Source organism: Myxocyprinus asiaticus, chromosome 34, assembly GCF_019703515.2.
Source record: "Myxocyprinus asiaticus isolate MX2 ecotype Aquarium Trade chromosome 34, UBuf_Myxa_2, whole genome shotgun sequence".
NCBI classification, from domain to species: Eukaryota; Metazoa; Chordata; class Actinopteri; order Cypriniformes; family Catostomidae; genus Myxocyprinus; species Myxocyprinus asiaticus.
In genome coordinates, this window is record NC_059377.1 from 35725334 (window position 1) to 35741296 (window position 15963).

A 15963-nucleotide genomic window follows, 5' to 3' on the forward strand; every position below is an offset into this window, starting at 1 on the left:
GTGGTTAAAACAGCTTCTTTTACTAATCTAGTGTGAATTCTACTCAGAATGAGGCATAAAGTAATTTATAACACATTTTAATGTCACATTAGTTAAGGTTTTACTGAGCGTCCTCATATTTACAGTAAATGTACTTCTAAATGCCTCCCACAGCGGTGTGGAGTTTGTCTGAATGTTCGGAAACAGTATACCGTTGCTCAGCTGTTTAGAACTTCTTTTTACCCCTGAAAGAAGAATTTCTACAGAAGTATATTGGGGCCTTTAGTCCTTTGCAGTAGACAACAGTTTCAAAATTCACATTTGAGGTTTGCCTGTATGTAATTTGTGTTGTAGTAAAGAAATGTGGAAGTCTGTTCAAGATATGTTCACTACAGACCTTATTTGTAAAACCGATATTCTAAAAACCCATTACAAATTCCTGAGAAAACCTATGACTAAAAGAATGCTCATTCTCTTCCGGGTTCAGGGCTACAAACTAAACAACTTCATTCCCTAGAGAAAGTTCCAGGGAGAACTGACATACTCAATGTTATCAGTTGTTTTGTTATATGTCTCTCTATTTTTTATCCATAACCCTGTCTGTCTGTTCTTGCAACACAGGCCCAAACCTGCTGGCCTCAAATGACTCTGTGTAAATGTGTGCGTGTGAGCAAGTGTGCTCATTTCATGTTTAACAGCATTGTGATGCTTCACGATAAGCCTTTGTGTTTCCATCTTACCAGTCGGCTCTGGTTTGGCATTTGTTCTCTTTTGTTTACTGACTAGAACTTACTTCAAAAGAATCACCAAGTAATTCATCGTTTTGAATAAGAGATATTTCACCTTCCACTATTGAAAACGTTTGAATCCTATTTTAGTTTCACTCTGCTGTGCAGAAAACAGCGAAAACCAGACTAATTTGATTGGCTTTCTTAGCTGGTTGAAGTTGGTCTTCCAGTCTGGCCAAGCTGGTGTTTAGCTGATTAACAAGCTGAACTCCCTGTATGACGATTTAAAAAGTGTCTAAAACCCTTCTAAAACCAGACAACTGACCAGCCTGATCAGGGTGAGAGACCAGCTTAGACCACCATCTCATCAGTATTGGCTGGCTTCACCTGTTTTTTTTTTTTTTTCTCCAGCATGTTCACACCATGATTGAAAGCCAGCATCCCATGAGCTATCTGACATATGTAAACCCAACAATAAACAAACAACAAGGTTTTTCTCCACTTAAAATATTCACGGATCTACATATCTCACCTAAAAATAGAGGAATACAACCACAGAGTTCCAGAAGGTGTTTGTGTATATGTGTGTGCTTTATTCTTGGTGTCTAATGAATGTTTTCTCCCTATCTGAAAGAATGGTACAAGATATTTAAAACTACAACCTGAATACACCGTTTTCAAATTTATGAGAGTATTTTCGAAAAGCTATGCTTTCACTGTACAAATACGCAGTCTCAGTGTGGACGGAAGGCCAAAACATAGAGAAAATTATGCATTTTCAAATGTATCCGGATTAATGTGAACTACATCTAATTCAATGCACATTTTTATCCTTATAACATTTTGTTAAAATGTTAAATTGAAAAATTAACATCCCTTTCAGAATTCCTTAGTATTTAGCATGTTGCTATTTTGCTTTAATGGCAGCATGCACCATGTTCCAAAGAGCATCTTGTGTGCTTCAATGTAAGCATGGAAATCTGACCTATGGACTTAACGTAAAACTTAGATTATTTCCAGTTTTAAACTTGATTTTGAATCTCAGATTTTCAATGTGGTCTCAGACTTTTGGACCTCACTGAATGACTGACAACTTACGGCTATGAAAGTTGACAAAGTATGAAATGTATGTCAAAACCGACTTAACCGACAAAAGTTAAAGAAGATTCTGTGGTGGGTCATGCATTCAGCCACTGTCTAAGCAAATAAATACATGGAAATTATACCACAACAAGTTAGTATGTGGAGCTGGTGTGTGCTGTTAAGCCAACTGCGTAATACACATTGATGATAAGCATTTTGACAGAGGTTTATATAACAACTTCTGCCGAGGGGCTTTGAATAGGAGATGGTGTAGAATTTGGCGACCCCTCTGGGTGAGGAATTGAAATTCAATTTTAATCAATAAACATACTAGTAAACAAAGGAAAAAGGCACATAAAATGATGAGGTGTTATTGCAAACTTCCAAACATTGAAACATCAAACTTTGTTTAAAAAAATTAACTTTTATAAATGTATATAATAACATATAGCAAGTTTTATGTACTGTACATATGTTAGAAACTTCAATATATACTGGAGAGTGCCAGTCTCCCCTATTTACGGTTCAACACATTTAGAGATTTATGCCTTTTTTTCCCCTGGCAGTTCATATAGCGAGGAAAAATTACACTTTAACACAATTTGCATTCTAATCCCTATCATAGACATTATGTGTGACAGCCAGAAACAACTTAAAATATTAATTCTACATAATTGTTGCAACTGTAGTCCCATTCCACAAATCACTCATCTTTACACATCCAGCAGAAAACAAAACTGATTGTTTTTGCACGAAAACTGCTAAATGTAATTTGATGAATTAGGCTGAACTGAATATATTTATGTGAGGTTCTGAGGAAATGAATACAGAGAGAATCAGAGAAAGAGAGAGATGGTAACAGCAGGAGAGTGATAAAAAAAGATTTAGAGTTGATGAGAAAAAGAAGAAAAACAAATCAGGATGAGACGGGAGTGAGCGAGAAAGAGAAAGAAAGTGAGAGAGATCATGAAATCTGGCAAGCTTTGGGCTGCATCTGTATCTGTGACGAGTCCAGACGGTCTAGCTAGATAGCAAGACAGGGGAATCACCCGACCCACACACACACACACACACACACACACACACACACACACACACACACACACACACACACACACACACACACACACACACACAGACAGACACAGACAGACAGAGAGAGAGACACAGAGAGAAAGACAGACAGACACAGACACATACACACACAGATGGCTTATCTATGCACTAATGATGCAGAAAATTTAGAATAAACCCAAAGTGACTGTCAAACAAATTGCCCCATTTACAATTTACGACTGTCTTCTCTCAATCCTCTCAATGTTTCATCAATGATATATCCTCTAAACAAACACTGAGAATTACATAAATGTAAATTCAGCATCATACACTCATAAAAATAAACATTCTTCTATGGTTCTTTGGAGCACTTTAGGTTCAGCAATACTCCTCAATATGGTTTTTGGACTTTAAAAAAGTTCTTGATGTCACATTATATGTTGTCATTTGAGAAATAGTGATGCCTTTTTACGCTACACATTGTGTTCCTCGAGTGGCACTCTCTGGCACTGATCTGGGAGGGGTGTCATCTTTAATCTTATAATGACTGAGGGAGGAGCATTGAAACACCTGATCCCGATTTGAAGCCGAGTGTTAGCCAAAGGGAACTTAATACTGACTGCCTTTCAGTCAGAATGGGGTTTATCTTCACCTCTAAACATGCCAGCAGCTACAGTCGAACAGATTTACACCTTCTAGCTTCAATAAGTGATTTATATCTTGACTGAGAACCTCTTAAGACGAAATGGATTTGGATAGACAGAAAATGTGCTTAGTGTAGATCCATTGTGTGGTTTACTATATAGGACCAAATTCCATTAGACTTCTTCACGGGTAAACTGCAATGACAGGTCATTTATCATGTAATATGAATACATTGATACTTTTTTTTAACCCCTTACTAAAAGAAATACAGTTTGACGAAAAATCAGGCCGTGTACAATGAACTTAGACTTTAAAGGGATAATTCACCCCTTCATGTCATTGAAAACACTTTAAACTCTTCCATGGAGTACTAAAAGAAAAGTTTATCTCCGTAGAACTTTAGTGAATAGGGACCAGGGGCTGACAAGCTCCAAAAAGACACAAAAGCAGCATAAAAGTATAATTTAAGTCACCATACCCTGAAAATCTTACTTTACAGTCAAGGTCACCATTCACATTCATTGTATTGAAAATAGCCGCTTGAACATTACATCTTAAAAGTAATATAAATAACAGCTTTTGAGTTCCATGGAAGAAAGTCATATATTTGCAAGACACAAGGGTGAGAAAATGATGACAGAATGTTCATTTTTGGGTGAACTGTCCCTTTAAACTTTGTATTGAGACAGGCTTTGGTCTTTCTGTTAACAACAATGGGACTAATGGAAGTATTAACAGGTTAGCAATAGAGGTCAACCAATGTGGGTTTTTAATGGCTGATGCCGATATCCGGTGAGCAGGGTGGCTGATTGGCTGATATAATGCCGATATATAACACAATTTCGTGAGCCATCCATGCTATTATAAAACGTGCTTAAGAGAAAGATAAATGAGCACTCCACAGGAAGAAAACGGATATGCGCAAGCTTCGTGAGGTTTCTGAATGAAATCTGTTTAAACGAGATACCCCCATATTTGCAGACGATATATGATAAAAGTTTTATTGATATTTGCCTTTTTCAATAAGACAAAACAGATCAATTACAGGGAATTGTTGAGAAGAGAGAGAGAGAGAGAATGAAACATTCAAGCACTTTAAACATGAGCTCAAAAGCCTCTGTCACTGTTCTGCTCTGCGAGACTGTTTAAATGAGACTGTGTTGCACATCGGTCTATTATTTTGGTAACACAATGTCACGTAACAATGAATGAACTGTAATTGGTCGTTTCATGTCTCAGATGGCTCCTCCATGTGCCAGCAGACGATTCTCGGTGCCATCGTGGCTTGAGAAACTAATCGGCCGATGCTAATAATTTAAAATGACCAAATATCAGCTGATTTATTGGCCTAGGCAATATATTGGTCAACCACTAGTTAGCATCAAGTTGTGGAAAAATGACAAGCTGGTTGACTTTAAAAACAACTCATGTAATGGTAATAAAACAAGAAAAGGCAAGAAATGGTGGGCCATAAATGTATAAAGTTGCCTTGATGTCTGACTGAAACTAGTTACTGAAGCAAAACAAGCTTTATGATTTACTGTTAGCTCAGCACACAAAGTGCATATTAAAAGAACATTATTGTGTTGCCATTGCTAACTTCTTTTTCATTAGCATATAACACGAATTGACAAATATAGCATTATTGCCAAAATTCAAATGATCCAAATCTGTCCAGAAATCTTTGTGTAATTAGAACTTCTAGGCCATGATATTTAAAACTGGACCAAATGCCATTTCTAAATGAACAACATGAGCTCTGTTAGTACTCATTGGTTGTTGCACCATCTGTGTGAGTGATACAATCATCATCAAGCGATCCAATAGTGACATCGTGCCTCTTAATTGCATATACCGTTATATATTTAGCATTACTGTTGTTAATGGTGCAGGATAATTGGGAGTTGGAGTCCACAGATGAACATGACACTCTCTGGTAGTAAACCGCAGGCTAATGAACCCCCCCAGTGCCAGGCCGAGGGCTGAAATCACAAACTCATTTACTACAGTTGATTACACGACGAGACCTTTAGTTTCAAAAGGCAAGAGTTACGTTTTGATGAGCATCAAAATGCATTATATAGTCTTATTACGGCTTGAGGTTATATTCATAATGATTTTACTAGTGCATATCATGATGATTTAAATGTGTCCTTTATCTCGAGACTTGCGAGTAAGAATGCGTTAAGAAATGTTTTAATAGCATCTCTTATTTAAAGTTCTGTTGCAAAAATGGCATTAGAGTTGGTAGGTTCAGTTCATCTCTGCGAATTAGTTCAAACAGTCCATTTTAGTGAATCATTTCCAAACTCTGATTCAATGATTCATGTCATCACTCAAAAATATTTCACAGATGGCATTGCATTTTTTATGTGTTAAAATGTTTTAGTGAAAAAATGTGTAGGTAAATATTGCTGTTTATTATTGTTATATGTATTGTTATACAACAGTTAGTTCCGGAATCCGATTGGACGAGAGACATTCCAAGAGCACTGATGTCACACAGCATCAGTACTAGGACACGTTACTGTTTGTATCACTCACTTTTTTAAGTTGAAACAAGACTTTTTTACAGTGTATATACTTGTTGATATTTCAGTTTTTTTTTTTTTTATGTAAAAACAACAAAAAATTACTTATCCATTCATGTTGTTTGTCTTTATTCTTATCACTCTATTTAATTATTGACTCTTAACTGTAATGCCAGGTCCTCACAATGCCTGAGTTCCCACCACAATCTGGGAGTAGCATGTGTATCCCCTGAAGGAAACCAGCTGTGAGTGCACTTACACAAATTGCTAAAGGGCACCAGAAAAAGAGCTTATGTTCAGTCAGGGCATTTCATATGTCAATCCATTCATTTTGAAATTCACATGCACCTTGTCACCATGACAACTGATGTCGTGATCGATAGCCCATAACTTCAGCTTTAATATTTATTACTGTTGTTAATCACCATTGTATTCCAAAGTTTTTTCTTCGATTGCACATGAAATGTCCTTGGATTTGAGAAACACTTTCTTGCAAAGAAGGTGAAACAAAGACAGGCAGATGTGCACAAACACGTTTTGCTCCAAGGCAGCTTTCCCAAAGATGGAAGGGACGAAACTGAGAGGAACGAAAACATCTTCCCAGGACTGTTAGTGTGTTTTATGTTGTGTTTGTGCGTGTTCTCAAATGATGGGCACCTTGAAGTTTTTTGATTTGTGTGTTGTAAGAAAAGCAGCCTATCCAGGTGTTTTGCATGAGTTTCTGAGGTCAGATCCACATCATTGTAGGATCCTTTTACCAAAGAAAATAGACATCTGTTTGGTCTGCCTGAATTTGAGTATGTCTGGGTATGAAACATAGAGCCAAGATTAATTAACAGACAGGACCAAAGGGAAGAACACAGATGGAGAGATAAAAGGAGAGACAGATGTACCTTCTAGAAACAGACTCAATTGTGAGGACTGTTTGAAAACTCTAATTAAAGTAAATGCTATTCAGTAAACAGTGTGGGGAATATGACTTTTAAAAGTGATATTACATCATTGCATTACACTCAATAAAAGTAAATAATTACATTGTTACTTTTTATTGAAAGTAATTTGGTAGCTATATTCGCTCTCCCTCTCTTTTCCAGAATGGCAACAAAAAAAAAAAAACAACAAAAAAAACATGTACGGCAAAAAAAAAACCTGCCATCACTGTTTGCCAACAATTTAACAATAAAAAATGTTTATGTATTATACTTACTCACTTTTTGACTCAGAAAGACACACCCACCCACCCAAATTTTATCTTAAGATGGTCATTCATATATTCAGCTTTAATGTCAATTAAGCTCAATAGGAAATATAAATTTTAGACCTCCAAACATTCCTTTTGTAAACAGATGGCATGACCCCCACAGAGCCCCCCACTGAACATCAAGTCAGTTTGGGATTACATGAAGAGACATAAGCAATTGAGAACTGCGGCAAATTCTCCAAGAAGCTTGGAACATCCTATCTGCCAACAACCAAGAAAAACTGTGTCTAGGTGTATGTAGGAAAGTTGATGCTGTTTTGAAGGCAAAGGTGGTCACACCAAATATTGATTTATCTTTTTTTTATGTTTACTGGACTTATGTCATGACATTAATTGGTAAATTAAAACTATTTATGGGATTATTTTTGAAGAAATCCTCACTATGCAATTTTTCACAAGTGCATAAAACTTTTGCACAATACTGTGTATATAGAGTATTTATATATATATACTGTATATATAGAGGGGTGTAACGGTACACAGAAGTCATGGTTCGCTACGTACCTCGATTTTTGGGGTCACGGTTCGATACGAGTTCAGTACGACAGGAAAAAGCAACAAATCCCAAATGCTAGGTTTCTTTTCATTTGTTTTGAACAGACAGTAGTGCAAATTACAGTTTGTTCCACCTAGCGGCATTTAGTACCCCCTGAGGTAGTTGGTACTGTACAGCCTCCTTTAGTGTATAAAGCACTAAGCAGTAAACAGAATGCACTCTTGCATAGGCCATATTTTTTTGTAGGGTTGATAAAAAACAAAAGGTATTTGATCACAATCAGCTACAAAACTGAAAAGCATCTCTTGTGTTATAAAGTACAAAATAAATAGAATAATGAAAAATAAAACTTGTGCATTAGGAGAAGCCATTCATGTTTTGGGTTGGTGTGTAGATGGTCTCTTCTTCTTCTGCTCTTTTTCCTGTTGTGGCGGTTTTGTTGTTTTGTCGCGTGCCCCCTTCTGGATTGGAGTGTGGATCGCCTGTGTCAGATGTATTCTTCATCTGACTGCATGCACCGAACCGTGACGTCAGTGCCGTGACGGTTTGGGACGAATACATGTACCGTTACACCCATAATATATATATATATATATATATATGTGTGTGTGTGTGTGTATATATGTGTGTGTGTGTGTATACAGTATATATGGACAATTTTTTGTCCACATGATATAGTTTGCATGCAATTACCATTTTTGTTGCTTTTACATGTTACTTTTAACACAATACCCCTAACACTGTTCGCAAACTTTTGGAAACTGATTTTTTGTGTGTGTATAAATCTACTTTTTATTACCAAACACAAGTTTAAAGCAGTCAATATAAAACTATGCATGACATAAATGCTTACTCTGATAGTGCCTGGTCATATTCAATCAAGGAACAGGTTGTAGCTCTTTGCAGATTTTGGATTGACAGTCAGCATACCGTGAGGAAAAGGAGTGGCTGAAAACAGTATTCAACTATAACAAAAAGCAAATGCACAAACAAAATTATTATTCTAAATTAAGCACGAATGGCTCTCTTTATAGTGCAGCTGAACTAATTCACACAAAACATTTTGACGTCAAAATTCTGCGGAACATAAACAAATACAATATAAACAACAATAAGGTAACGATAAGACAACTTCAGACAATAAGACCAAAACGATGCTTAAAATAAGAATGGTTTATTAAGTTTCATTCTTGTAATTGTCATTCATGATTTGTTTACATGTTTGTAGTCATTCTAAGGTAAACGCGACTGGTACTTTTGTTTCCAGCAATGATTAAATGCTTTTGTCATCGCCTGCCACATTCTTGACACCAAAACTCGTACTCAAGTTTGAATATTCAAAACCTACAAATATGTATCTAAATGAATATGAAAACGCCAAAATGCATACACGCACTTTTATACGGTCCCCCATAAAGTGCACGCTCATGAGACATACCTACGAACAAATTTACAAAGACATTCGCTCTTGACATTTTCTACATGGGGGACTATGCAGTGGTATGAGGAATGCTTTATGTCATTACTGCACTGAAGCCACGCCCATCTGTAAGAACCCCACCCTAATAACCTCTCAGCCCCACCCACCAATATAGACTACAACATCCTCACATTGTCCTATAATGACTCTCCTTATGCAGATGATGTACCTATAATAACAGAGTGTTGTTGACAATGTATGAATGCATTAGGGATATCCTTTTCCCTAGAGTGTAACTATGAATTGAAGCGACTCAATTTGCTGGCACATGAACAGAAACAAACAAAAAAACAAACAAAATAATTTGGTATTTGCAAAGACGAGGGAAGATCCCTCAAGAAAGCAGACGAAAACTCAAAGTTTCAAGAAGGATCAAATGATCAATAAATTAAGTGTATAAAGTTACTGCTCAAAGAGCAGTAGTTAAATATGTGTTGTGCAGTAAAAACTAATTCTGCATTGCAATTCTTCGATATAAAAGAGTGAATTGCAGTTTACGACTCTACCACTCTTACAAAAATGTCTACTATACTAATCAGTGGCATGTCCCTTTAGCCACCGGCCAATCACTGAACGCTACCTTTCCATGATAATATACATACTACAAGAAATAACGGTCTTATCTATCTATCATTCAGTCTGTCTTTATTCCCTTTTATTACAATGTAAGTCAAACACTCAAGATTTTTTGAGAGACTGCTATGAAGACCAAACTCTTTTGGCCTTCCAATATATACCGTACAAAAGTGATGGTCTGGCTGGTAATGTGCCTCTAGTTTCCAAGTTCAGGAATGGAACTAGGAAAATAGATGGAAACTTTGTTTCCAATACAGCTCCCAGACACGACATCAGCCCAGCAACTAGCAGAAATCGCAGCTTCACCGGTCTGTGATCGATTCATAAGCCTAACACCTGAACTTAGTAACTGCCAAATGAGTTTTATTGATCTGGGATGAATGTGCTATGTTTCTCTGCAGCACTATCAATGACTGACACACAATGCAGTCATGAAGGTATAGGGTGCAACAGAACTTTAAGACAGGATCAAAGGTATCCACCAATCCTTGAGTCCATCCGCAGAGATCCATACAATGAGGACTAACCACTTCGCAATGGTTGTTGAATCAATTTTCAAATCACTTTCAAAGTATCCCCCACAAGAGCTGTCATGGTCTGGATGGGTTCATTAACCCAAGAATGTGTGTAACTGGAGGTAGGGAGACCTCACTGTCTTGCTGGACTCGTTTTCCTCCAGTATTTTTGAGGACGGAGAATGGACATTCATTCACAAAGGCAAATTCTGAAATCAATGCTTTGAGAAGCATGTTGTCCTTATTACTCCGTTCCAGTTTAGTTTGTATCAAAATTGTGGAGACGAAGGCCACGGTTTGGGTGCAGTAGGTCTACAATTAGCTCCTATGTTAGGGTTCAACTTGTGGTTAATCTGTTCTGATTGAATAGTCTCCCGCACAGGTTGAACGAAATGCGATCGTTTTGGAGCGCTCGGGCCTGCTGACACAGAAATGTCAAAGAGGGAGATGGTTGCTAGGACACGAGGAGAGCAGCGAGGAGGAGCGTCGCCACAGTGATTAACAGTCGGTCTCCAGACGGACTGCTGCCGCTTACGCTCTTCTCCAGTTTGGGGACCTCAGGGTTAAACTCATCTGAGAGAAAGAGAGACAGAAAGACAGGAAAGAAGGAAGGAAAAACGGGAAAGAAAGAAAGAGAGAGAGAGATAAAAAGAAAGAGAAAGAAAAAAGATAGGAAGAAAGAAGCAGAGAAAGAAAGAAAAAGAGATAGGAAGAAACAAAAAGCAAAGGAAAAAGAAAGGAAATAAGGGAAATAAATAAAGAAAAAAGACAGAAATAAATAAAATAAATAAAATAAAATAAAAAGTAAGAAAGAAAATAAGAAAGAAGGGAGGAAAGAAAGAAAAGGAAGGAGGGAAGGAAGGAAAGAAAAAAGGAAGGCAGGCAAAATAGAAAAAAATAGGTTACTTGCCACACAAATACATTTTTTTTTTACCCTGTTGAAATGTGTATAAAAGAGCATTAGATGCATTTTCATTGCTGGTGTACTGGTGTCCACACCAGGCTCCTTAAAGGGATAGTTCAGCCAAAAATGAAATTTCTCTCATCATTTACTCACCCTCATGCCATCCCAGATGTGTATGACTTTCTTTCTTCTGCACAAACGAAGAAGAATATCTCAGCTCTGTTGGTCTATACAATGCAAGTGAATGGTGATCAGACTTCTGAAGCTCCAAAAATCACATAAATGCCACATAAAAGTAATCCATACAACTCCAGTGGTTTAATCTATGTCTTCTGAAGCAATATGATAGGTGTGGGTGAGAAACAGGTCAATATTTAAGTTCTTTTTTACCCGAAATCTCCACTTTCACTTTCAAAATCTGAAAGAATGTGGACGTGAAAGTGGAGATTTACGGTAAAAAAAAGGACTTAAATATTTATCAGTTTCTCACCCACACCTCTCATATCGCTTCAGAAGACATAGATTAAACCACTGGAGTTGTATGGATTACTTATATGTGGCCTTCATGTGATTTTTGAGCTTCAAAAGGTCTGATCACCATTCACTTGCATTGTATAGACCAACAGAGCTGAGATATTCTTCGTTTGTGCAGAAGAAAGAAAGTCATACACATCTGGGATGGCACGATGGTGAGTAAATGATGAGAGAATTTTCATTTTTGGGTGAACTATTCCTTTAATTTAACTTACTGCATTTGAATGTGTCTGGTGTTCGGTAACTGCTAATCCACTGCACAAAAAAAAAACAAACAAAAAAAAAAAACGCTGTGGCAGGTGCCATTTACACTTAGTGCAAATAGTCACTCCGAAGAACCCCCCCCCCAACAAAGACATCAAATTCTTGAAGACCCACCTACTAAAAAACAGAAAATGTGAAAAGAGATCAGGAAAAATCATGATTTCTCTTTTTCTCTTTGAGTAATGTCATCACCTACAGCAACTGTATTGGTTCCTCGGTTTCCCCTACAGCCTTTTTGAAATATAAGAACACATAAACAGATAAAACACATCCATTCATTCTCTGTATTATTACTGGCCCCAAAACTCAATATAACATTCTGCAAGAGTTACTGGTGATGAAAATAATCAGAAAGACAGATAGAGAATGAGAAAAAGAAAGACTGTAGAAAAGAAAGAAAGAAATCTTATCTATAAAACTTGGAGATATAAATGTTTACAAAAGACTGGGAAGAATATTAACCAGAAACAAATAAAACAAGAGAGACAATATATGACATTTTTTATCTGTAGTAGCCACATTGTACAGTATGATGAATATGGATGCTCAGACATGGGTGAACATAGGTACACCTCTCAATGGACATATCAACACGTTGTGGACCTGTCTGGAATTTGTTACTGTTGACTCAGGCATGTAAAAATTCAACGACTGGTTCTGCTCAGTTCTTTGCTCAGTTAATTTGCCAAGTAGGACGTGTTATCCTAACCTTCTCCCTAACCCCTAACCATTAAATGGATAGTTAACCCCAAAAATAAAAATTGTGTCAACATTTACTCACCCTCATTTCATTTTGAACTCATATGACTTGCTTTCTTCCATGAAACACCAAAAGAAGTTGTTATGCAAAATGTTAGCCTCAGTCACCATTCACTTTCTTTGTGTGGAAAACAGATGCGATAAAAGTGAATGGTGACTGAGGCTCACATTCTGCCAAACATTTTCTTTTGTATTCCATGGAATAAAGAGTCATACAGGTTTGGAATGACATGAGGGTGAGTAAATGAGGGCCATGGTGCTCATGTGGGTGATGTGAGTTTGAGTTTGGCCTGCAACATACCCTGATCCCATATCCCCAATAATTTAATCACTTTCAACATTATCCATCAAATAAAGAGACAATTGTCCAAAAATAAGAAATAAAAGTGCTTTCGGCTCAGTACAGAACCTCTTGTCCTGAAACCTGGCATGGTGAAATAGAGATATTAGGTCTCATGGGTTTAAACTTAAGGCTGCATTTAAATTTCAAAGTCTTTTAAGAGTAGTGATTGTATTGCTTTATGTTTTAGAAATCCATAACCCTATCTTATCAAATCTTTTTGATGGAGAATAATCCCTGAAACCCACTATATAATGTGTGTCATGCACACTCTTAAGCAGAAAAGCTTTTATAGTGCAGCGTCAGCATAAATGATGGCATTTTTGACAGGAAAAAAAGAAGTACCACTGACTCCTCAAGAACGCTGCACTGTAAATTTGTAAAGGAATGTTTACTTTTAATACGGCTGTTGACCTGTCAGTAAAACGTTTTATTGAATAGTTAGGTCATTTAAACAAGGAGTTGACAAAGCTTTAGAGCAGTGTTTCTCAATTGGTTTTGCTTCAGGACCCAGATTTTATATTGGACATCAAGTGTCAGCGCAACACAGTACTAGCATTGTTAAAGAAATAGTTCACCCAAAAATGAAAATTCTCTGATCATTTACTCACCCTCATGCCATTCCAGATATCCATGACTTTCGTTTTTATTCTGCTGAACACAAAGAAAGATTTTTAGAAGAATATATCAGGTCTGAAGCTCCATAAAATGCAAGTGAATGGGGTCAAAAACTTTGAAGCTCCAAAAAGCACATAAAGGCAGTATTAAAGTAATCGATACGACTCCAGTGGTTTAATCCATGTCTTCTGAAGTGATCCAGTCAGTTTTGGTCAGTTACAAAAATGTAACTCAATTTTCACTATAAATTTTGACATCTGCAGCCTCCTTGGTGATCATGATTTCAAGCTCGATTACACTTGATTTCAATCAAGCTTGAAATCATGATCATGTCTCGAGACTGCAATGGCAAGATGTACAGTAAACATTTAGTTACATTTTGGTCTGTTCTTACCCAAAATCAATTGGATCGCTTCAGAAGACATGGATTAAGCCACTGGAGTTTTATGGATTACTTTTATGCTGCATTTGTGCTTTTTGGAGCTTGAAAATTTTGGACCCCAATTACTTGCATTGTACAAAGCTGAGACATTCTTCTAAAACTCTTCGTTTGTTTTCTGCAGAAGAAAGAATGTCATACAGATTTTGCATGAGGGTGAGTAAATGATGATATACATTTAATTTTATATATATATATATATATATATATATATATATATATATATATATATATATATATATATATACACACACACACACACACACACACACACACACACACACACACAAACATATACACATACAATGGCGACCAAAAGTTTGGAATAATGTACAGATTTTGCTGTTTCAGAAGGAAATTGGTACTTTAATTCACCAAAGTGGCATTCAACTGATCACAAAGTATAGTCAGGACATTACTGATGTAAAAAATAGCACCATCACTATTTGAAAAAAAAAGTAATTTTTAATCAAATCTAGACAGGCCCCATTTCCAGCAGCCATCACTGCAACACCTTATCCTTGAGTAATCATGCTAAATTGCTAATTTGGTACTAGAAAATCACTTGCCATTATATCAAACACTGCTGAAAGCTATTTGGTTAGTTAAATGAAGCTTAACATTGTCTTTGTGTTTGTTTTTGAGTTGCCTAAGTATGCAATAGACTGGCATGTTTTAAGGTCAACATTAGGTCAAAAATGGCAAAAAAGAAACCGCTTTCTCTAGAAACTCATCAGTCAACCATTGTTTTGAGGAATGAAGGCTATGAAGGCTTGAAATGAAGGCTTGAAATTGCCAAAAAACTGAAGATTTCATACAAAGGTGTACACTACAGTCTTCAAAGACAAAGGACAACTGGCTCTATCAAGGACAGAAAGAGATGTGGAAGGCCAGATGTACAACTAAACAAGAGGATAAGTACATCAGAGTCTCTAATTTGAGAAATAGATGCCTCACATGTCCTCTGCTGACAGCTTCATTGAATTCTACCCGCTCAACACCAGTTTCATGTACAACAGTAAAGAGAAGACTCAGGGGTGCAGGCCTTATGGGAAGAATTGCAAAGAAATAGCCACTTTTGAAACAGAAAAACAAAAAGAAATGGTTAGATTGGACAAAGAAACAGACATTGGACAACAGATAATTGGAAAAGAGTGTTATGGATCTTAACCCCATTGAGCTTTTGTGGGATCAGCTAGACTGTAAGGTGTGTGAGAATTGCCCAACTAGACAGCCACATCTATGGCAAGTGTTACAGGAAGCGTGGGGTGAAATGTCACCTGTGTATCTGGACAAACTGACAGCTAGAATGCCAAGGATCTGCAAAGCTGTCATTGCTGCACATGGAGGATTTTTTGATGAGAACTCTGAAGTAGTTTAAGAAGTAATTTTTCATGTTATTAATGTCCTGACTATACATTGTGATCAGTTGAATGTCACTTTGGTGAATAAAAGTACCAATTTCTTTCCATAAGAGCAAAATCTGTACATTATTCCAACCTTTTGGCCAGCAATATATATATATATATATATATATATATATATATATATATATATATATATATATATATATAGATTCAATGATGTCCTGCTTACAACAGCCAATATTTCACTGTACAAAAAAAATTGTAGTCAGCTCTAACCATGCTTATCCTATGCCTACTTTAATTTGGCATGCTTCTATCGAGTGACAGATGAATTTTGTAGAGTTTGTTTGGATGCTCAGCCATTGACGTCAACAACAAAAAATATGGG

General features: G+C 36.7%; 1 protein-coding gene across 1 annotated transcript in view; it reads right to left on the minus strand.

The window, feature by feature from the left end:
- Positions 1-8937: 8937 nt before the first annotated feature.
- The window catches only part of LOC127425641 (ephrin-A3-like), a 155729-nt gene continuing 148703 nt past the window's right edge, over positions 8938-15963 (minus strand). Inside the window, exon 5 of the mRNA XM_051671835.1 lies at positions 8938-10923. Coding sequence (XP_051527795.1) covers positions 10805-10923 — 119 coding nt within the window. The 3' untranslated portion in view covers positions 8938-10804. The remainder of the gene's footprint in view (positions 10924-15963) is intronic.